Genomic DNA, 21820 nt, shown 5'->3' with positions numbered 1-21820 from the left:
TCTTTTTTTAAATTGGAACCGTTTCATGTAGTGTTGCCTCTCCTGGATATATTAACGTAAAATAAAATTTGAAGAAAATGTGAAAAAGTAACGTAGAGGGTAGGGAAAATTAGAGATAAATAGAGAGGATGAGAAGCCAAAGATGATCCATCTCAATTTTTCTTCATTTTTCTTTATTCCTCTTTTTCCTATCATAAGATATAATGTATCATACTTATATATGTTGGGTGAAATTAGTGTGTTTATAAGTTTAAGTTAGGAGTTTGAAATTTTGAAAACATTAATTAATGATTGAATTAAAAGTGTTTAATAAGATTAATTGATAAGTTATTTGATTAATATAAAATAACATATTTTTTTGATGATAGAGTAAAAAAATCACATAGGTAAAATGATTTAAAAATTAAAAAAAAAAAAGTAAATTAATGAAAATAAATAAAGAAATAGAATTTAAAAGAGAGAGAGAGAGAAGAAACTAGGAGTACTATATAAACTATAAGTTATTTCAATTAGTTTTAAAAAATAAGTTATAAACACTTAAAATAAACTCTCATATGTACCAAATAAAATTATTTTTGATCAAATTAATTTATATGTTAATAAAAAAAGCTTATAAATTTCTTAAGTGTGTTACTAATCATGCTCTAAATATTGCATAAAATAATACGTGTCTAAAAAACATTTTTGTATTGTAAACTCACATCTATCGCATGCGAAACATCGAACTGTATTAGAACGTCTACTTTTTTTTATGATTATATTATCGAAAAATAATGTAGAGCCTTGTACGTGCATTTGTATTTTACTCGTAAACAATTTCAAACTTAATTTGATGTTTTAAATCGATGAATTTAGTTTATGAATTAAATGAATTCGACTTAAATTAAAAATTAAATTTGATAAACAAATATTAAATTTGACTTGTATATAGTTGAACTGGTCTCATTTATGAATTGATTAAAGGTGTGTGTGAGAAGAGGTGTTCACTTTTATCATTATAAAATGTGTTTGCTATTGTTCTATGCTTCGTGAAAGTTTTTATTTATGTAAAATTTGACTATAATTATATTTGTTTTGTCATATTTTGTTGCCTTATAAAGTTAATAAAATAAGTTTTGTTTTATTTTTTTTAAAAAAACAAATGATTATTTTATTTAAAATCGATTAATAAATTAAAATTTTAAAATGTATAAAATTTATAATTTTGACTCTTGATTCATGCAATTTGAATTCATAAGCTAAATAAAGTTTGAAAGCTTGAGTTAAGTTAAATTTGAACAAAAAGAAAGGTTCATATTAAATTCAAATCAAACAAAAAAATTATTAAGTTGAGTCGAGTTTGAACCAAGTTCTACCATATGTATTCATTTTTCATTTATTTAAAGCTAAATTATACTTTTGTTTACTCTTTTTATTTTTAAGATTTAATTTGTCTTACTATTTTTAAATGGATCAATTTGGTCCTCTGATTTTTTAAACATGTTAAATGTTATCCTTTCGTCTAAATTAATATATTAATGGTGTTAATGAAGTCTAATGGAAGGGTAAAATTAAACATCATTTGAAAATTAAATGACCAAATTCAATTATTTTAAATGTTCAATTTAATTTCACTATTTTAAAAATATTTAATTTCTTTAATACAAGCTCTGTCTCGAATAGAAATAGAAATGTTGACTTACAAATTGTGAAATATGATTTATAAATACACATTTTTTTATCATGTTTCTTAAGACCACATAACGAAAATTGAATAATTCATTTTCATTTTAAAAGTTATTACCATGACTTGTAAAATCTTATATATAAATCATTTTACGAACTTTGAAATGGAACAGCGAATTAGTGTCGATTAAGAAATCCATAATTCAATATAAAATATTTATCTAAATGCATATATATATATATATATGTTGAGATACAAACAAGTCCCACATCGATAAAATAATACAACAAATAACAACTTATATAATACAAACATACTTCAATGATTGAGAGGCCTTTTGGGTGATGACCAAAAGTAAAACCGTGAGGGCTAAGTCCCAAAGCGGACAATATCTCATCATTGTGGAGTATGTTTGAGTAATAACCTTATAAAAATAACTCATAAAATATCCTCTCAGACAAATACCATAAAAAATAACCCCATCAGTGGTATCACAGCCGCAGGTTGGATTCGGTGACAACCAATAACCCTATAATCTCTTTGTTTGATAGGAGGATTGTTGGGATACAAACAAGTCCCACATAGATAAAATATGACAAATAATAATAACTTATATAATACAAACATGCTTCAATGATTGAGAGGCCTTTTGGGTGATGACCAAAAGCAAAACCGTGAGGGCTAAGGCCCAAAGCGGACAATATCTCATCATTGTGGAGTATGTTTGTGTAATAACCTTATAAAAATAACTCATAAAATATTCTCTCAGACAAATACCATAAAAATAACCCCATCAATAAATATATATATAATTAATAAAATTAAAAATAGAAGAAAACATATTTATCATTTTGAAAAAAAATTACCTTAGAACACTTTAAATATATTCTTTTTTATCAAAATATCACTTAGTAATTTAGAATCATGAGTTGAATCTGTGAAGATCGTACATAAATTCTAAATCAAAGATATAAGTTACCAATACATTTTATAATATATTTTCATGAAGACTAATATAATTATTTGATGAGGGATCCATTTACTTCAAGAATAAGTTTATTTAGACTTATTTTGCTCAATAACTCATGTTATACGTCAAATTTCAAGATCTAACCATTAAATTTAAAGTTTTAATACATAGATCAAGTCTATAAATTTTTAAAAAATTTAAAAATCATTTGAGATTTCGTTTCATTAATTCAAATTGACAGATAGTTATAAAATTATTTTATACGTTGATTTGAATTAATAAAATGAAGTATAAAATAATCTTCAATTTTTTTAAAAATTATAAACTTGATCTTTGTATTACGAACTTTAAATTTAACGATTAGATATTTGAAATTTGATGTAAAACATGAGTTATTAGACGAAATAAGTTTAAACTTACTCTTTGAGTAAACAAATCTTTTTTTAATTATTTATATCTTGTCTTCTTAACATTGATAGAATATATGTAATATTAATATCTTCGGTAGGATCTTAAATTTATTTTTATATAACAATAATCATATAAAAACACGTTTATAATAATGAGTATAATATCAATTTTATTAGAAATATATAATTATGATGTGTTTTGGTTATTGTAGGGGAGCAGGGAAGGTGGCCAGCAATTAGGGGGTTAGGGTTTATTTAATGCAAATGCAACAACTTTGGTGGGTGTACGTTAATTAATTGCCATAAGCAGCTGAAAATAAAATTGTAGACTTGATTGAGGCATTGAATAACGTGTAATCGGATTTAATACCTTTAAAATCTAGTTGCATCAATATGCTCCATACATACCACATTCAAACTAGTTTCTTATTCTAAAGTGTTTCTTTCTGAGTGTTGTTTTTCTTACGGAACAAACAGTCTATATCACCGGATTACTAAGGATTTGATCAACAATATTATAAATTAAGTGTTAACCCAATAATTCTTGGCTTTTGGTTTTAACATTCTTTTGTTTAGAATTATCCCAAAATCAATTATGAAACCAATGACATATGATCATGTAAAACGAAAAATCAAACATTGAATGTCATTATCAATTGAACCAATGTCATGCAGGGACCGCACTTATCACACTTAGTTAGGGGACCATATTAATCTATAAATCATAACATATTAATATCAATTGTATTATGCAGATGATAAAGGAATTCACAATGCAGACACATTTGTCTTTATTACAATATCATTATAAAATCTAATTTAATTCTATAAAATAAAACCCACTTGTAAAGAAAAAATGCTTATTATTGCTATGTGGAGATGGACTCATAATTTTTAAGCAACATTTCATGTCTGATTACTGAAAATTTTTAGATGGGAAAAACGTTGAGAAATGAGACTTCACTGACAGTGATCCGAATATTTTTCACCAATAATACAATGACTCAAAAAAGGCGAGATAATAAAATAAAATATATAGAGTAAAATATTTGAAACTTTTAATTTAAAAAATTAGGTAATTAATAAAGGAATTGAGTATTGATTAGAAAGCTTTTAAAAGTATTTGGTTTAATACATGAGTAATTAAGTTAGCAGAAAATTGAGGAAACAAAATACTATAAAAGTTAATGTTACCTTGCCATAATTAAAAGTGTGCTTCGGAAAATTAATTGTAACCAGTGTGGTGACCAGTCTCATGCACGACATGTTATTATGTTATAAAAAATTTAAATTATTATTTTAGTTTAAATTTATTATATATTATTTGAGAATAATGAATCATAATTAATAAGTTGTTGTTCTTGGTAGTACAAGATTCGATCTTCTTAAGAAAAGTTTTTTAGGTTTGAATCTTATAGATTTTGGAAGCAAAGACCTTACTATAGGTCAATCAATCCAATTTTCCAATGAAAATTAACATGGTTATTAAAGAGTAATGAAACATAAAAATTAGGGTAACGACTAGAAATAACTAACCTTATTTAAGTTTCAAACAATTCTTTTTACACCACATTTAATAATTAAAAAATACTTAAATATAAATTTTGTTTTTATAATTTTTTAATTGTTTATTTTCTTACTTTTTATAATATTTCAAAAATAATTTCTACTATTAATTTTCGTTAAACAAAACCATACGCAACAAACAAGATATATATTATATTTGTTATATTTCATTAGATAAATTAATTTTAAACTTTTTTAGGTAAAATTTGAAAGTGCATTTCATTGTTGCTACTTTATGATCCAAGTTTAAGAGTGTTAAATTAAATATTAGGAGTGTAAAATTAAAAATATTTTTAAAAAAAATAAAAAGTAGATGTACTTATTAAAAAAGAAAAAAAGAAAAAAGAAAAAAAAAAAAGAGGTATATATATCATGATTCATTAAAAATTGTGAGCATAAGTTTCGTTTTATCAGCACATGTACCTTTCAGCCCAATCGGTGAGGATTGACCCAAACCATTGTCTAGCCTACAAACAAAGTGTTTTCCTGAAGAAAAAAAATTGCTTTCCCTACATGCATTAAGTCATGCTATTTGTACTACCTTTTTTATTCTCTGCACCACTTAATATTTTTTTAATAAATTTATCTTTGACTAAATTAGTTTTCAACGTATATAATTACATAACGCAAACTAAGTTTTATTAAATTGACGACATGAAGAAGAAAAAAAAGTTTAAAGAGGGTTGGGGTTGAAGAGTAACAGGTGCTGAAAATAAGATCGGCCTATGCTATGGAGAATAAAATAGAAAGAAAATAAATAAATAAAATGAAATACAAATGGTAGAAGTTAAATGATAAAAGGAAAATTGAACGAAAAAATATGTCTGAACAAATAGAAGTTAAAAGGAAGCCAATTTTATTCACTTATTTAGTTATTTGGGTAAATGAAAGAGAGAGAAAATAAATATATTTATACTAATATATAGAAATCAATTACTAACCATAAATTATTTTTTAGCATTAATTTAATTTATTTTATTTTGTTTTGAAATATATGAAGAATAAAGTGTATTTTTTATATGCTAGTGAAATAAATAATCCTAAATTAAATTTGAAGTAGGTTAGGTTAGAGTTTAGAGTTTAGAGTTTAGAGTGAAGGAAGCAAGCATTGATTAACAAGAGTGATTGAAAGGCTTCTCATTTCTCATCTTTCATGACGCTGTGATGTCAGAGAACTACAGACTGGAGTCCTTCACCGTGGAAGGTAGCGACGGAGTGAAGCTCCGTACGAGGGTGTTCAAGCCAGGAGCAGGAGTTGAGGCCAAAGATGGGAACTTGGGGATCGTTCTTGTGCACCCATATTCCATTTTGGGTGGCTCCCAAGGTCTCCTCAAAGGACTCGCTTCGTTATTGGCTCAGAACGGTTACACCGCCGTCACCTTCGACATGAGAGGCGTTGGCAGGTCCACCGGCAGAGCTTCTCTCACCGGCTTCGCTGAAGTTAAGGATGTCGTTGCTGTCTCCAACTGGCTCTCCCACTCTCTCTCCCTTCCTAGGATTCTCTTGGTTGGTTCTTCCGCAGGTATCATTTCCATCTCTTAGATCTACTCTACCAACAAATCTCACACTTACCATTCCTTTAAATTTCACTCTCAACATCTAAAAGACACTTTTTTTAGGTTACCCAAATCAAATTATGCAAAGGACTTGAAAAAAACAAGTATATCCTTTCTATCCTGATTTAGATGTAGACCCATTTGCAGATCAACTTGTTTCCCTTTTTGAGTGTCCAAATGTTAGGGTCTGTTTAGTAAACAACGAAAACAAAAGAAAAAAAAAGTTGTCTTTTAAGTGTTTCATGTACAAATATTTGAGAACAAGTTCAACAGTGCCATATATTTGTTTCATTTCAGGTGCCCCTATAGCAGGGTCTGCTGTTGATCAGATTGAACAAGTCATTGGCTATGTAAGCATTGGTTATCCATTCGGAATGACTGCTTCGATCCTTTTTGGACGGCACCACAAAGCCATCCTACAGTCCCCGAAACCAAAACTCTTCATCATGGGAACACAAGATGGATTCACCAGTGTAAAGCAGCTACGAAACAAGCTTAATTCTGCCGCAGGACGTGTTGAAACACATCTAATCGATGGGGTGGGCCATTTCCAAATGGAAGGGCCTGGTTATGATGTTCAGATGGTGGATCTCATCATTAAGTTTATTGCATCACTGTAAAGACAAATAATTTATCACTGAGTGTGAATTGATTCTACTATTGGGGTTAGTTTGTGTACATAATCTGACTTGTTGAATCTGTGGATTGCACTGTTGATTTGTGTCCCCTATGCCACCCGTTAAATGAATTAAATCAGTTACCGACAGCATAAGCATTTCTGTTTATTGGATAATGGGAGAGACACGGGGGATTACAAGCATAAGAACCATGTTTTTCATTATTTATAATTTCCATGTTACATATTTGATGTTCCTCTAGAATGATTGAAGCCAGTCCTACCCGCTGCACTACTCATAATAGATTAAAACAAAAAGGAAACCCACAATATTACAATAATAAACATAGCATCTTACAATAGTAATGTTTTGTTGCCAACTTCTTGCGGATGCTCAAATGGAGCACTGGTTTTTCTTGGTAACTTAGCACCAATTGAACCCTTGAATACTAACACAACCTGGATTTTACTGGTGTTTATTCCGGCGTTTTTCCTGATCCATTGATTGCCCATGTGGAAAGGGAGGTTCTGCATCTGGCTTAAAGCAAGAGAGTTGAAGGAACATAAAAGATGAAAGAGTCTCGTAATCAATAATCTAAAATAAAACTACTTGAGTTGGGTAAAAAATCAAGTTAGTCAATAAGAGAATACATGTTTTATTCACAGCCTTGACTTTATACTAGACCACTATAGTGGGGAAAATGTTCATAAAAAAAAAAAAAAAAAATTGCCACCCACAGTTGCTGGCCTACTAGCAATACAACAGAATTTGGAGAAATTTTCAATTAGTTATACAAGAACAAATTTCTAGCTACTTAGTTATTACCACTTTCACCCTCAGACACATCTCCGAGCCTGGCAATGGCATTGACAAGAGCCTGTTCATGTTCCTGCATTTCAGAGGGAGAGACATCATTATTGCTGAAATAAAAGAAAAATAAAAATAAAGCTAGGAAGTCAGAAAATGGTTGATGCTCACTCTTAGCATTTTCTTTGCTTTCTCCATTTCCATGGGATCAGGATGACTGGCACTAAAAACCTTTTCAACCTGTTTTGGTTCTATTCCGTCAGGTAATATACTAAGGAACCAAAGAAAAGTAGCCAAATCTAACGAGCACAAATTTTGGAAATTTCTGTTGCATATGCTTATACCTCCTTGATAAGTGTATCTGTATGAAGTATCTCAATATCATCTGTAGGTTTCTTCCTGCTTCCATTTTGTGAAGAAGTGAACTCTTTCTTAGGCTGAACCTTTGTCATTCCCCTACCTCTTCCAGCACCAGTAACTACACCACCACGAGACATAGACTTCTTCAATCCTCTACCTAGACCAGGCTGGCCACCTTTACGAGGTATTCCAGGATCTTCACCCTCCCAACGAATATCTTTTGGAGATATCTACCACATCAAATAGATAGTAACTAGGATTTCATCACTTATTGAGTTGATAGTTAGCAATAAATGCGGAGAACAAGCTTATTTACATTGCTTTGCTATTAATATGGTAAATTATGACAGATAGAAACACTAAAGAAGAAATCTGTAAAAGTATAATGATTTTATTATACTACCAATGATGCAATATTGTCAAGTTAGCAGGCCTCAGGAAGCTAGGCAAAAGATGCATCATAATATGTTGACAGTTACACCATCATGCTTAGCATCCCAATTAAAGTGAACTAAAACTTGACCATGTAACTACGTATTTTTGGAGTAGAGATGTGGCCTGATTTTTGTTTTTAAAAAAGAATCATCCCACATGCTTGAAATTTCATTTGTTTGTGTCAATTACAGATACTTAGAAAGGAAATCACCAATGCAAATGCTGGTCCAAGATAGCCAACGACATTGACTATATGCCAATCCCTTCAACCACTAAAACAAACTAGATTTTAATTTTGGGCAGAAATACCATGTTTATTTTATCAAATTCTTGAGATACTGCATACACATTTCAAGGTATGAGATTCAAAATATGAGACACATGGTCACCATGGAAAATTTAAGACATATGAAAACACAAAGTTCTGGCTATGCTTATCACGAGAAAAATATTGCTTTTAAGGAAAAGAAAGAACAAAGCTAAAACTAGATCGTATGTAATTGTGGTGGACTGAAGAATATTAACATTGCAAGAATTTTACCTCTTTAAGATTGACCCACTCCCATGTTTCATTTGCTGAATTCATATCATAGACCAAAGCATGTCGTCCCTACAAAATATTTAAATAACAATATTAGGAGAAGTCCATGTTTTCCTCAACTTATTTTAGTGTATTATACTGTAAACACACCTCAGCAGCATTATAATCAGTTATAACAGCTTCATAAAAGTGGTTGTCTGCAGGCCACCGTGTCCAGACTTTCCTTCCAATCCAAGGATCATAAGAAGCTGCTTCAGCAGGACCATCTGCAGCAAAGGCACCTGAAGAATCCCCTTGATTAGTGACCTGGCTTCGGCTAATATGTCCTGCACAAGGGAACTGTGTGGACTTCATTGAGGATGCACAAATCAATTATCTTTTTTATTTGAGAACAGGAAACAATGACCATAGAGGATGTGTAACAGTATTTTGTTTACTTGATATTCCAAAACCAAAAGGCTTACTGATTTTGGCTTTTTGGTCTTTGTTCCTGATGGAGGTCCATGCTTCAATGCAGATGATGATGGTTGCATAGATGGATGAACCGCTGGAGATGGGGCACCCAAGGATAATGAAGCCACAGATTGTGACGTCTTTTGTTTCTTACGAGATGCCGAAATGGTAGGGCTGGTATTGCGATCATGAACTTGCTGTGCAGTATTTACTGTGCCAGGTTGGAGCCCATTTCCCTTTCTCCACTCCCTAACAGCACAATTGGTTACACCCCTCATTGAAATGCAGAACAAACCACAGTTTGCTCAATGGTATACAGAAACTTCTCAGTAGAATATGACAAAATATATGACCTTATCCTGCGGATGATGTCTTCAGCATTGACTCTTGATAGAAGTTCTCTGTGTTCTTCATCTGATACTCTTAGCTCCTTCCTAAGCTCTGTAATTAAACTTTCTTTTTCCTATAGCAAACAAGAACAAAAAAATGCATTGTCAGTCCTATCCAACATACTTTTTAGCAAGATGAACCAATGAATTGAGGCAAAGGTACCCAAGTGATTGCATCAGATTGAGCTTTAAAAGCCCGCAGGACAGAGGTGTATGCTTCTTGTTCAATGTTATGAATTTGTGTTTCCATGTCATTCTGCATCCTAGGCAATGGACTAGAGCCAACAACTGCAGATCTTCCACTTCCAGCAGCATGATCTGATCGTTGAAATCTATTTTGACGGGAAGGAGGAAGATCATCATCTGTTCCTGTGGTTGTTTCAGATTATAGAAATTGATAATGCAAGCAATCTTTTGAATACAAAAACCAAAGTACAAGTGGAACAAGAAAAAATAATACCTACAATAATCATTTCCACATGTGAAATGTATACTCATATCATTAAGAGATTTAGCTTTATCACGGAAAATTTAGGACAGTTTAACTGTACTCAACATTGTGCACAAGAATTATGCCTATGTGATAGATATCTTATGTTGGATAACAATAATTATAAAGGAAAAAATAGATATTTTATAGGGAAAAAAAAATTGCTGCCAATTTGCGATGACTGCTTTGTGTGATTTTGGTCCTGGGGAGCCGGTAGTTGTGCTTATCTTATTTTACTTTTTTATGGTATTCCCCCTGCTTCAGATGCTAAACTATTTGAAATCATGTTCATTTCAGGTATAAATCAAACATGATGTATGTCACGAGTTTTCACTTTTCGGTCCCATACTCTATTCTTTTCACACTGATTTCACAACAATTGTTCATTATCAATGACATGGTCTGGTTTCGGATTCAGGATGACAGGTCATGATAACAAAATACAGATAGTACATGCTTTTTGTTCTTTTTATTTTCCTACCTTGCTCACTGTTAGAACCGTTTCTTTGAAACACTGTTAACTGCTCCTATATTTGGAGTTAAAAGTAATAAGAACACTATATCAGCTAATAATGGTGTTCATTTCTGGGATTTAGGATATACATAAATGGCATCAAACTTAAAATCTTTCAAGTCAAGAGTCAAGACCTCAACCCGACAACCCATGCATAAGACGAAAATCAGGACTAGCAAAAAGGAGGGGTAAAATGAAGTTTTTCAAGTCACTTGTTTAGTACCTGCATAATGTTATTGACCAAATAAAACTAAGTGAACCTCTTTATGTGTGATATGTGTTTGTGTATAATGTCAGACAGAGTGGCATGAGTTACAATAAGAACCGGTGAAGAATCAACAGTATTTATCAAAGCAATTCCTAATTAGATGTTAACTTATCCCAAATTAAGGTCCAAACTCATTCTAGCAATTATCTATTCAAACAACTTCTCCAACATCACAAAACAGCTGCAACTATTCTCAACATTGAGTCAACATTTCAAATGGAAAGCTTAACAAAGTTGCAGTTTCAGGCAACAAAGTTTCTACTTACAACAATAGCAGCAACAGCCAAATGGTTTCTTCAGGAATAAGAATAACAAAAGTGCTATTTCAGTTCGATGTCATTATGAAAATTGACTCTAGCTCAATTAATGTAAGAGATTAAATAAACAAGATAAAGTAAAAAACAATCCATCATAAACAAAAACACAGCCCAGAAAGGCTAGGGTCCTGGAGACCACCTAGAAAAGACACAACACAACACACTCAGCAGAAAAAGTAAAACCCCAGAGAAAAAAAAATGTTTTTTTTTTTTTGGAAATGACCCACCACTGCTATCGGAGAGATCAAATTCCATTGCGGTCCCCAAGCGTCAAAATCAATCAACTTGTTGAAGCACGCGAGCTCCTCACTGCTGTTAAGAATTGGGGACGATACGCATCCAAATACGGAGGCAGAAGCTGAAGGAAGATTTGAATTCAAAGCTTCGAGGCCAACACAACGCGATCAATGTCTTCCTTTCTTCAGCCAAGCAATGTGAAGCGATGATGTTTACAATTTTTCAAAATGTTCCTGCCAGGTTTTTTTTTAGAACAATTTAGGACCATGATAATTATTTTAGAGTTAATCATCATAGATTGTCCAATATAAATTTTTTTATATCAATAACTAATCATATTTTTTAAATTATTTTATTTTATTAAATAAATAATTAATATGATATTATTAAAAAATATAATTAGTTATTAGTATATAAAAAAATTATACTAATAGTGCATAAATAATTAACTCACTATTTTAGCTTCATCATTTAATAATTAATGTCTCAATGTGAATGATTAATGATAGTAATACCATACAACAAATTTATTTGTGCAACGTTACTTTATTTTTCGTATTCTCTCACATCATTAATTATGTTTTTTAAAAAATACTACTATATCACATTATTTATTGTATTTAAATCTTAAATATATTACATTATTATTAGAAATAGATAAATGTTGGTAAGATATTCTTTCTTACTTTTTTTACATGATTTTAATCATCACCACCAATCATTAGTTATTTTTTCAAGTTTGCAATCTAACCAACAACTAATAGTAAGCTAGTGTGCACCATTTATTATAAAGACCAATTTATTTTATGGGTCAACTTGACATAACTTCCTTATTCATGAGTACATGTAAATTGAGTCTTCATAGAGTAGACCGACTCATGTACTAAACTTTAACAATAATAGTGATAGTTGTGATGATTTATCTAATATATATTATATAATCAAGAATTTTGGGGCCAATTGTTAATTTTAGTCATATTGTTAATTTTAGTCATATTGTTAAATTTGAGTAAGAGGAATACAGGTTGAGATAAAACATAAAGAAGAACAAATTCAATTTGGGAAAGAAATTGAATTTGTTATGTTATATCTGTTTGTAACGAATAAAAGAAGAAGTGTTTTTGTGGTATTAAATGTAAAGTGTAGAGATGGTATACGTGGCATGTGGTGGAGAAGAGAATAAGGAAGTGTGAATGAATTGAAAAGGGTTGACCCGAAATCAGAAGTGATAAAAGATGGGAGGAGGGTTGGTGCTCAGCCTGACCCATTTCTCTCCAAAATCACTCAAACTCTCTCTCCCAAGGAATTACCATTTCTGCCCTCGGATTGCATGCCGCTCCATGGACCTCGACTCCGTCACCCAACGCCTCAGGAACCACAACCTCACCGCTCACAACCGCACTCTCCAAGATCTCAATTGGGACCATTCCTTCGTTCGTCAATTGCCCTCCGATCCCCGCACCGATTCCATTCCCCGCCAGGTCCCTTAGGTTACCTAATCTCCACCGCTTCCATTTCCACCTTCCTTTTTCCTCATCTTCTCCCATTTCAATTTCAGGTGCTGCATGCTTGTTACTCCAAACTCTCGCCTTCTGCTCAAGTGGACAATCCTCAGCTTGTCGCCTGCTCTCAACCAGTTGCCCACATCCTCGATTTGGACCACAAAGAGTCAGTCTTTTTTCCTTCTTCACTTTAATAACATCCTAAAGGACTCTTTAGCTTAATCTTGAAAATTTACTCTATATTAGATGATATGGGGAGGCCACATATGTTCACAAACACATGCATATCTGGGCTTTAAGTTCTAATTTCTGATTGTTATTATGTGGATTATTATCTTATATTTCTGTCTCCATTTTTCTTGGACACAAGATCATGTGCTATTACTAACAGTTCTTGGTTTTGGGTTTCAGATTTGAGAGGCCGGATTTTCCCCTTATCTTCTCTGGTGCATCGCCTCTAGTTGGAGCGTAAGTGGTGTACATATGTCTGTGGGTTATTGTTTTTGGGATGGGAAATGGTGCTAAGTGATTGATGATCTGGTGTACAGGTTGCCTTATGCTCAGTGCTATGGAGGGCATCAATTTGGCACGTGGGCTGGGCAGTTGGGGGATGGTAGGGCAATTACGCTGGGGGAGATACTTAATTCAAAGTCTGAAAGGTGGGAGCTGCAACTTAAAGGAGCAGGGAGGACTCCTTATAGTCGCTTTGCGGATGGCCTTGCGGTGCTGCGCAGCAGCGTCAGGGAGTTCCTTTGCAGTGAAGCAATGCACCACCTGGGAATACCAACGACTCGTGCACTTTGTCTTGTGACCACCGGGAAGCTGGTCACTCGAGACATGTTTTATGAGTATGCTAGCTGAACTGTCGTTAATTTTATTTTATTTTTTTAAAAAAAATTCTGTGTATCAGTTTATACTATTGTTAAAATGTCTCTAGCTCGTGTTTTATTTAAAATTCCAGCCTCTGCAAAGTTCTTATAATACAAATGCTGTGAGCTTCAAAGAATGAATGTCTAAATGAATCCTTTTTCTCCTATATATAACATACATGTTATGAAAAAAAAATTCTGTATCTTGGCATTTTTGGTATGAGTCATGAAATTTTAGTGTCGTATTTCATGCACTGTAATAGAACTTAGCTATGTTCACACAAGAGAAAGAGAGAGAGAGAACTAAAGGTTTCATTTTAATTTTATTTGATGAATAACTGGAATTGGAGATCAAAACCTTGGTTTTATGATTGTGTATTTTGTACATATTAAAAATTAATTACATGAATATGTTGTTAATATCACACATGCAGTGGAAATCCAAAGGAAGAACCTGGCGCAATTGTTTGCAGAGTTGCCCAATCTTTTCTGCGTTTTGGGTCATACCAAATACATGCCGCCAGAGGTGATAAGGACCTAGGCCTTGTTCGTGTTTTGGCAGACTATGCTATCAAGCACCACTTTCCTCATATTGAGAATATGAGTAAGAGCGAGAGCTTATCTTTCTGCACTGGCGATGAAGATCACTCTGTTGTAGATCTTACTTCAAACAAGTATGCAGGTAAAATAAAATAACTTTGGAGAAATAGTGGTAGTGACTTTTTTACCATAAGATTTATTTTGAAGTAGCAAATAACAGTTACAGATGGTTATTCAGACTGAAGTTTGAACTGAATTAGCACTTTTGATTGGTTATTTGGTCATTCAGCTTAAATATCAGTCAGCCTAATATCCTCATCATTATTATCTCTGTAAACTAAATACAATACTTTATGTGACTAGTTAAACTTGGGAACCAGGTTATTGTGAGCTTTAGGCCAAGGTTAAATAAACCAACTGCTACAAACATAAGCAATAGCCCAAATAACAGACCAATCAAGGACAAATTCACTAGACTAAGTGTGTCATTGATTTAGCTTATTTTGGATAAATATTGCTTTTTCTCTTCTGCCCAATTTCTTGAGAGCTTTTGAAAAAAAAAAAAAAGAGATTACTTTCCTGAAAAAAAGTTGTTACCAAACATGGGCTAAATCTCTTCCATAGAGAATGTTAGTTCCTGACTTCGAGAACCACAAACATAAGAATTCCAAATTGTAAGGCTATGAATTTTACGGTCTGGCCAACATCGAAACTGTTGAAATTTTTAAATCTTTAAGTAAGTTAACTCTGCCAGACCACAAACATAAGAATTCCAAATTGTAAGGCTATGAATGTTACGATCTGGCCAACATCGAAACTATTGAAATTTTTAGATCTTTAAGTAGTTAAGCTCGTGTCTCCTGGATTATACTGCTGTCTTCATTGTATTGTCATATCAAATGTTAAAAAAAGTCGGACTTTTAATCTTGACTATCTACTCCTTCTTCTTAATGGTGTTTTATGTTAGCATGGGTGGTGGAGATTGCCGAGCGTACTGCTTCCTTGATTGCCAGATGGCAGGGGGTTGGTTTCACTCATGGTGTGCTGAACACAGATAACATGAGCATTTTGGGTCTTACAATAGATTATGGCCCATTTGGATTTTTGGATGCTTTTGATCCTAAATTTACCCCAAATACCACAGATCTTCCAGGTCGAAGATACTGTTTTGCAAACCAGCCAGACATTGGTTTGTGGAATGTTGCACAGTTCACCACAACACTACAAGCTGCTGATTTAATAAATGAAAAAGAGGCTAACTATGCTATGGAAAGGTAGTAGTAACACTTCTGATATATTTAACCTTAAAGGAGAAAATAGGTGTGAATTGCCTTTAAATGTTTCACCTCATGGTTGGTTTCTTTCAGATATGGAACCAGATTTATGGATGATTATCAGGTTATAATGACCAAAAAGCTTGGCCTCCCTAAGTATAATAAGCAGCTGATCAATAAACTTCTTGGCAATATGGCTGTTGACAAAGTTGATTACACAAACTTCTTTCGTATGCTTTCAAATGTTAAAGCAGACACAAGTATTCCGGATGATGAGCTCTTAGTCCCACTAAAGTCAGTACTGTTAGACATTGGTAAAGAGCGTAAGGAAGCATGGACCAGTTGGTTGAAAACCTATATACACGAGGTACAGTTGTTTCATGTATTTTCTTTTGATTAAGTTATCCACTTGTAGTAAAAAAATACATGTAGACTGGTTATGAAGCATTGATAGTGACCTTTCTTCTCTCTATCTCTGGAGCTTGTATATGCATGACTTTTCTCGGGATGTCCTTTGCCATTCTTGAAACTGTCAATTTTCATCCATGTGCAAAGTCATCCTGATTTATTCTTGAAACATATTGTTTGTTGTGTATTTATGATGAACATCTGGAACATTTTTTTTATGCTTCTTTATGCTGTATATAGGTTATCATCCATGTGCAAAGTCATCCCCATTTATTCTTTGATTTCTTTCCCCATGCCCAAAAATTCTAGTTTGTTCCACCAACATCACATAAATTGATTTTTACATCACTTAATTTCCTTGGCTCATTTAAAAGTTTCAAGTGACAGAATGTTGGATCAATACTGGTGAAATTTGTGGTTCATATATCTTTATTTAACCACCAGTTTGCGAGAAAGACGCATACAATTATTGCAAACTTTTTCATTCAGATTAAAGAAGATGAACAAGTACTCAGTTATACTAGTTGATGGCTTTGCATATTTTTGGGCTCTCAAAGCAGTGTCTTGAGATTTGGATACCTCCTTAAAATTTGATTTTAATTGGGATTTGGGACTAATCACTGCCATTCGATAAATATTAACTGAACTTTTTCTTCTTATCTAAACTATGGGGAAATTGCTGGTTTCATAAGATTTTGAACTTGTGTTATGCCATAAGCTGCGGTAATAATTTGAGCATGGTTAAATCAATTATAGCTAAGATGTCTTGTGCTTTTGTCATCTAACATGATTCCTTTGGTTAATGCAGCTCTCTAGCAGTGGTATTTCTGACGAACAGAGGAAAACATCGATGGATTTGGTGAATCCAAAATATATACTGAGGAACTATCTCTGCCAGACTGCAATTGATGCAGCAGAAATAGGTGATTTTGAAGAAGTCCGGAGGTTGCTGAAATTAGTGGAGCATCCATTTGATGAGCAACCAGGAATGGAAAAATATGCTCGCTTGCCCCCAGCTTGGGCATATAGACCAGGGGTATGCATGCTTTCTTGTTCTTCGTGAGTACCCCAGATACCAGATATAGGTCAAAAGAATTAAAAAAAAATTAAAATACAAAAACTAGGAATTAAGAGCAAAAAATAGTGTGCTTGTATTGTATATTTAGTCTTTTACAGTTTTTTTGGCTGCTTTACGGTTTATTGACTTTTATTTTTTTCTCACATTATATCCAATAGACCGTTCCCGAGTATTATTTCACATCAAGTACATTGGTTTTTCTTCTCTCACATTATTTCCAATACACCGTTCCCAAGTATTATTTCACATGAAATCAGATTCCAAATAAGGTGATTAACAGTTTCCATTTTATACTTGGTAAAGCTGTCAAAGTGAGTAACAAAAAGGCGAATCCAGTTCAACCCATTACGGTTTGATAGGTTATACGGTTAACTTACCTAAAATAAAAATATAAAACAAAATATATATGTAAGTTTTATAAATTTTCTAGTACATCATTATTTTATAGAAAATTAAAGGATCTTTGAAATTCATGATGCTCACATAATAATAAGAAAGTGTGTACTTTTCTCCATAGTAGAAAACTCCTTTGATCCTTAGAGTGCTTTGATCTTCGAGAAGAGAACTAAGATTTCACTCCCTTTGACTTTTCTTTTCTACTCTCTCTATCTTTCGTGATGGCTAGGGTTTGAGAGAATACTTTGTGTCAGGGGTGTGGACCTTGTCTCACATTAGTGGATATTTATAATCCCTAAAGATTGTTATTTCCATCAAATAAAAATTATTATCATAAATGCTCCATTAAACCCATTTATGATTCAGTCTTTAATTATTTAATTATTTATTAGTCCCTTTATATATTACATATTTTTCACATGAGACATAATTATCTTACATTCTCCCACTTGACTCATGTGACATTTCTAACAACGGACTAATAAATAAATAATTAAATCAACATAATGCGCATTAAAATGGCTAAATCATTTTATACATTGGGTTCATCATAATTTCATATTTAAAAATATGAACTAATTTGAGTCATGGCGGTTGTACATCAGTTTAATCGACATAGTCCCTTCCATGTACTAAAAACAAGTCTTCTTCTTAATATGATCATTAATAAGGAGCACATACTTGGTCCAACTTTATATCTTTATTCAAGATAACACCTGTTTACATTACTCTAACACAAATATGCATAAAACCATAGAAAACAGGTACTCAGAAACATATCATTAATGAGCTCAAAATGTCAATCACTTAATATTAAATAAACATAATACTTAATAATCATTAGTAACAATAATGCCCATATTTTTAACATGCTCAATAAATGTTTTGGGCAGTAATCCCTTTGTTAAAGGGTCAACTATCATAAGGTTTGTGCTAATATGTTTTATTAACATTCTTTGTTTTTGAACTTTTTTCTTCACGACAAAGTACTTTAATTTCATATGCTTAGCACCCTTAGAGTACTTGTCATTCTTAAAAAATATTGCTGCAGAATTATCAAATTACATTTTCAGCGGCTTGGCAATACTGTCGACAATTCCAAGCCCTGAAATAAAGTTCTGCAACCAATTAGTCTGAATTGTAGCCTCAAAACATGCTACAAATTCAGCTTCCATAATCGATGAAGCAAAAAATTGTTTGTTTTACACTTTTCCATGATATTGCTCCTCCAGCTAAAAGAAATACATAGTCAATAGTGGATTTTTTTTTTTTTGAATCCACACATCAAGCAAAATCAAAATTTGAATATCCAATCACCTTAAGGTGATTAGACCTCCTATATGTAAGCATGTAACACTTTGTTCCCTATAAGTATATCAAAACTTTCTTTGCAGCTTTCTAATGTTTCATTCCCGGATTACTTTGGTATCTTCCTAACATTTCAGCTGCAAAACTTATATCTGGTCGAGTACAAATCTGAGCATACATGATACTCCCAACAACTGATGCATACGGAATTGCTTCCATTTGTTTTCGTTCTAAGTCATTTTTAGGACATTGAGTGAGACTAAACTTATCTCCTTTCTGAATTGGAACGGGCGATGCTGAGCACTTTTCCATCCTGAATCTCTCTAGTACTTTATTGATATATGCTTTCTGAGACAAGCCTAACAGTCATTGTGATCTATCTCGGAATATTTCTATTCCTATCACATAGCTTGCCTCGCCCATATCTTTCATTTCAAAGTTACTAGAGAGAAACTTTTTAGTCTCATGAAGAAGACCAAGATCGTTAGTTGCAAGCAAGATGTCATTAACATATAGAATTAAAAATATAACTTTACTCCCACTGGCCTTCAAATATATGCATTGATCAACAATGTTTTCTTTAAATCCAAAGGAAACAATGGTATCATTAAACTTTAAATACCATTGGCGGGAAGCTTGCTTAAGTCCATATATTGATTTCTTTAATTTGCACACCATGTGTTCCTTCCTTCAACCGAGAACCACATTAGTTGGTCCATGTAAACATTCTCCTCCAAATTTCCATTTAAAAGGCAGTTTTCACATCCATTTGATGTAGTTCCAAGTCATAATAAGCTACTAATTCCATGATAATTCTAAAAGAATCTTTTCGTGAGACGGGTGAAAAAGTCTCTTTATAATCAATGCCATATTTTTTTAGTAAAACCCTTAGCAACAAGTCTAGCCTTGTACCTTTCAAGGTTGCCATCAGAGTCACGTTTAATCTTAAAGACCCACTTACAACCAACTCTCTTGCAACCTTCTGGCAATTCTACAAGGTCCCAAACATCATTTTGTTCCATGGATTTTAATTCTTCTTTCATGGCATTTAACCACTTTTCAGAATTATCACAACTTACAGCTTGTGAAAACAAAACTGGATCATTCTCATTAATACTTGAGTCATTTTCTAACTCATGTAGATATACCATATAGTCATTCGAAATAGCTGGTCTTTTTTCTCTTTGTGACCTTCTTAATGCTATTTCTTGTGGTTGTTCTACAATAGGTTCATTATGAATCATGTGTTCATTATTGTGTTGCTCTTCTTCATTGTTGTTTGACTCAACAGTTAGAGGAACATTTACTTTATTGCCAGAGGCATAAGTCAAAGGAACTTGCATTCTAACTTCTTTGACTTCCACTTTCTGTGGAATTGTACTCCCACTAACTTCACAATTTCAATGAACCTTGCATTTCCAGTTTCAACAATTCTCATATTATGATTAGGACAATAAAACATATACCCCTTTAATTTTTCTGGATAACCAATGAAATATCCACTGATTGTTCTTGCATCCAATTTCTAGGTGTCCTACCAATCCACAGTTCAAAAGGTGTCTTTGAAACTGCCTTACTAGGAACCCTATTTAACTAATACATGACAGTTTTCAAGGCATACATCCACAAATATATGGGTAAAGTTGAATTACTTAACATACTCCTAACCAGATCCATTAATGTTCTATTACGCCTTTCTGATACACCATTTTGTTGTGGTGTACCTGACATTGTATATTGAGCACAAATGCCACGTTTCTGAAGAAGTTTAGCAAATGGACTTGGGTGTTGCCCAGTTTCATTATATCTTCCATAATACTCACCACCTCTATCAAATCTTACAACTTTCACTTTTTTGTCTAATTGCCTTTCTACTTCATTCAAGTAAATTTCTAAGGCATCGTCTGCTTGAGATTTCTCATGCAATATATAGACCTGGGTGTTGCCCAGTTTCATTATATCTTCCAATACTCACCACCTCTATCAAATCTTACAACTTTCACTTTTTTGTCTAATTGTCATTCTACTTCATTCAAGTAAATTTCTAAGGCATCGTCTGCTTGAGATTTCTCATGCAATATATAGACATAACCATAACGTGAATAGTCATTTATAAAGGTAATGAAGTATTTTTCCTTTCCGAAAGAATTGACATCAAAAGGACCACATATATCGGTATGCACAATCTTAAGAAGCTGAGTGCTTCTTGTAGCTCCTTTCCTTGTATGTTTTGTTTGTTTTCCTTTAATACATTCCACACAAATATTTAGATCCGTAAAATCTAGATTTGAAAGAATTTTTTTTTTATTTTTTATTAATCTTTTCATTCTTTCTCTAGAAATGTGACCTAAACGTCTATGCTACAAGAAAGTAGAACATTCCCAAGGAAGTCCTCATTCACAACCATTCCAAAAGACTTAAGTCTTGCTGCAATATTTATCATTTTAATGACATGCTCATGCATAATACGTGAACCATCAAACTTCATGATGGTCAATGTACTCATTAGTGTCTCAGCAAAAAAACTTATTAGTTGTTTGAGAGCGCTCTCCCACAAAACCCATAAATTCTTTAACATTTTCAGTTTTGGGTAGAGTTGTCTTAATACTGTCAGCAACAGTCATTCTCATTCTCATTAGCCAGAGTCTATTAGACTTTTTTCAAGCTTTATAATAGGCTTTCTCTTCATTGCCACTAGAGTCAGTAATAGTAGCAGACTTCTCTTCCAATATAGCAAGGTCTAGATCCAATACACCGAGGTGAAATTGGACTTGCTCATTCCAGTCAGAGAAATTAAGCCCATTAAAATTAGAACAGACGCTACAAGAGAATTCAGTGAATTGGGAAAA

The 21820-nt window shown here is 32.6% G+C and overlaps 3 protein-coding genes across 7 annotated transcripts; 2 read left to right on the top strand and 1 right to left on the bottom strand.

The window, feature by feature from the left end:
• The first annotated feature begins 5676 nt into the window (after positions 1-5676).
• On the top strand, positions 5677-6837 carry LOC109789119 (alpha/beta-Hydrolases superfamily protein). Its single transcript, XM_020348003.3, has 2 exons — positions 5677-6134; positions 6466-6837. The coding sequence occupies exons 1-2, from the start codon at positions 5777-5779 to the stop codon at positions 6786-6788; spliced, it is 681 nt and encodes a 226-aa protein (XP_020203592.1). The 5' UTR covers positions 5677-5776; the 3' UTR covers positions 6789-6837.
• A 142-nt stretch (positions 6838-6979) lies between these two features.
• Positions 6980-11860, bottom strand: EML3 (Emsy N Terminus (ENT)/ plant Tudor-like domains-containing protein). 5 transcript variants are annotated; one of them, XM_083060406.1, is made up of 10 exons: positions 11587-11860; positions 9934-10133; positions 9735-9844; positions 9393-9630; positions 9079-9267; positions 8929-8997; positions 7937-8182; positions 7764-7832; positions 7611-7674; positions 6980-7318 (listed from the first exon to the last, which is right to left on the bottom strand). In XM_083060406.1, exons 1-10 carry the CDS (start codon positions 11612-11614, stop codon positions 7251-7253), a joined length of 1281 nt encoding a protein of 426 aa, XP_082916532.1. In that variant the 5' UTR covers positions 11615-11860; the 3' UTR covers positions 6980-7250. The 5 variants fall into 5 exon arrangements, with proteins under 5 accessions (XP_082916532.1, XP_082916530.1, XP_082916531.1 ...); XM_083060404.1 differs by having other exon boundaries at positions 9934-10139; positions 11590-11860; XM_083060405.1 differs by having other exon boundaries at positions 6980-7322; positions 9934-10139; positions 11587-11859.
• A 931-nt stretch (positions 11861-12791) lies between these two features.
• LOC109789091 (selenoprotein O) lies at positions 12792-17476 on the top strand. The gene is made up of 8 exons (XM_020347957.3): positions 12792-13077; positions 13155-13264; positions 13510-13566; positions 13647-13946; positions 14402-14649; positions 15475-15781; positions 15875-16148; positions 16998-17476. Exons 1-8 carry the CDS (start codon positions 12832-12834, stop codon positions 17250-17252), a joined length of 1797 nt encoding a protein of 598 aa, XP_020203546.1. The 5' UTR covers positions 12792-12831; the 3' UTR covers positions 17253-17476.
• Positions 17477-21820: the final 4344 nt, after the last annotated feature.

This window comes from Cajanus cajan, chromosome 7, assembly GCF_000230855.2.
Source record: "Cajanus cajan strain Asha chromosome 7, NIPB_CcT2T_4, whole genome shotgun sequence".
Taxonomy (NCBI): domain Eukaryota; kingdom Viridiplantae; phylum Streptophyta; class Magnoliopsida; order Fabales; family Fabaceae; genus Cajanus; species Cajanus cajan.
The sequence above is the reverse complement of the archived record's forward strand: the minus strand, read 5'-3'. Positions and strand labels throughout refer to the sequence as shown.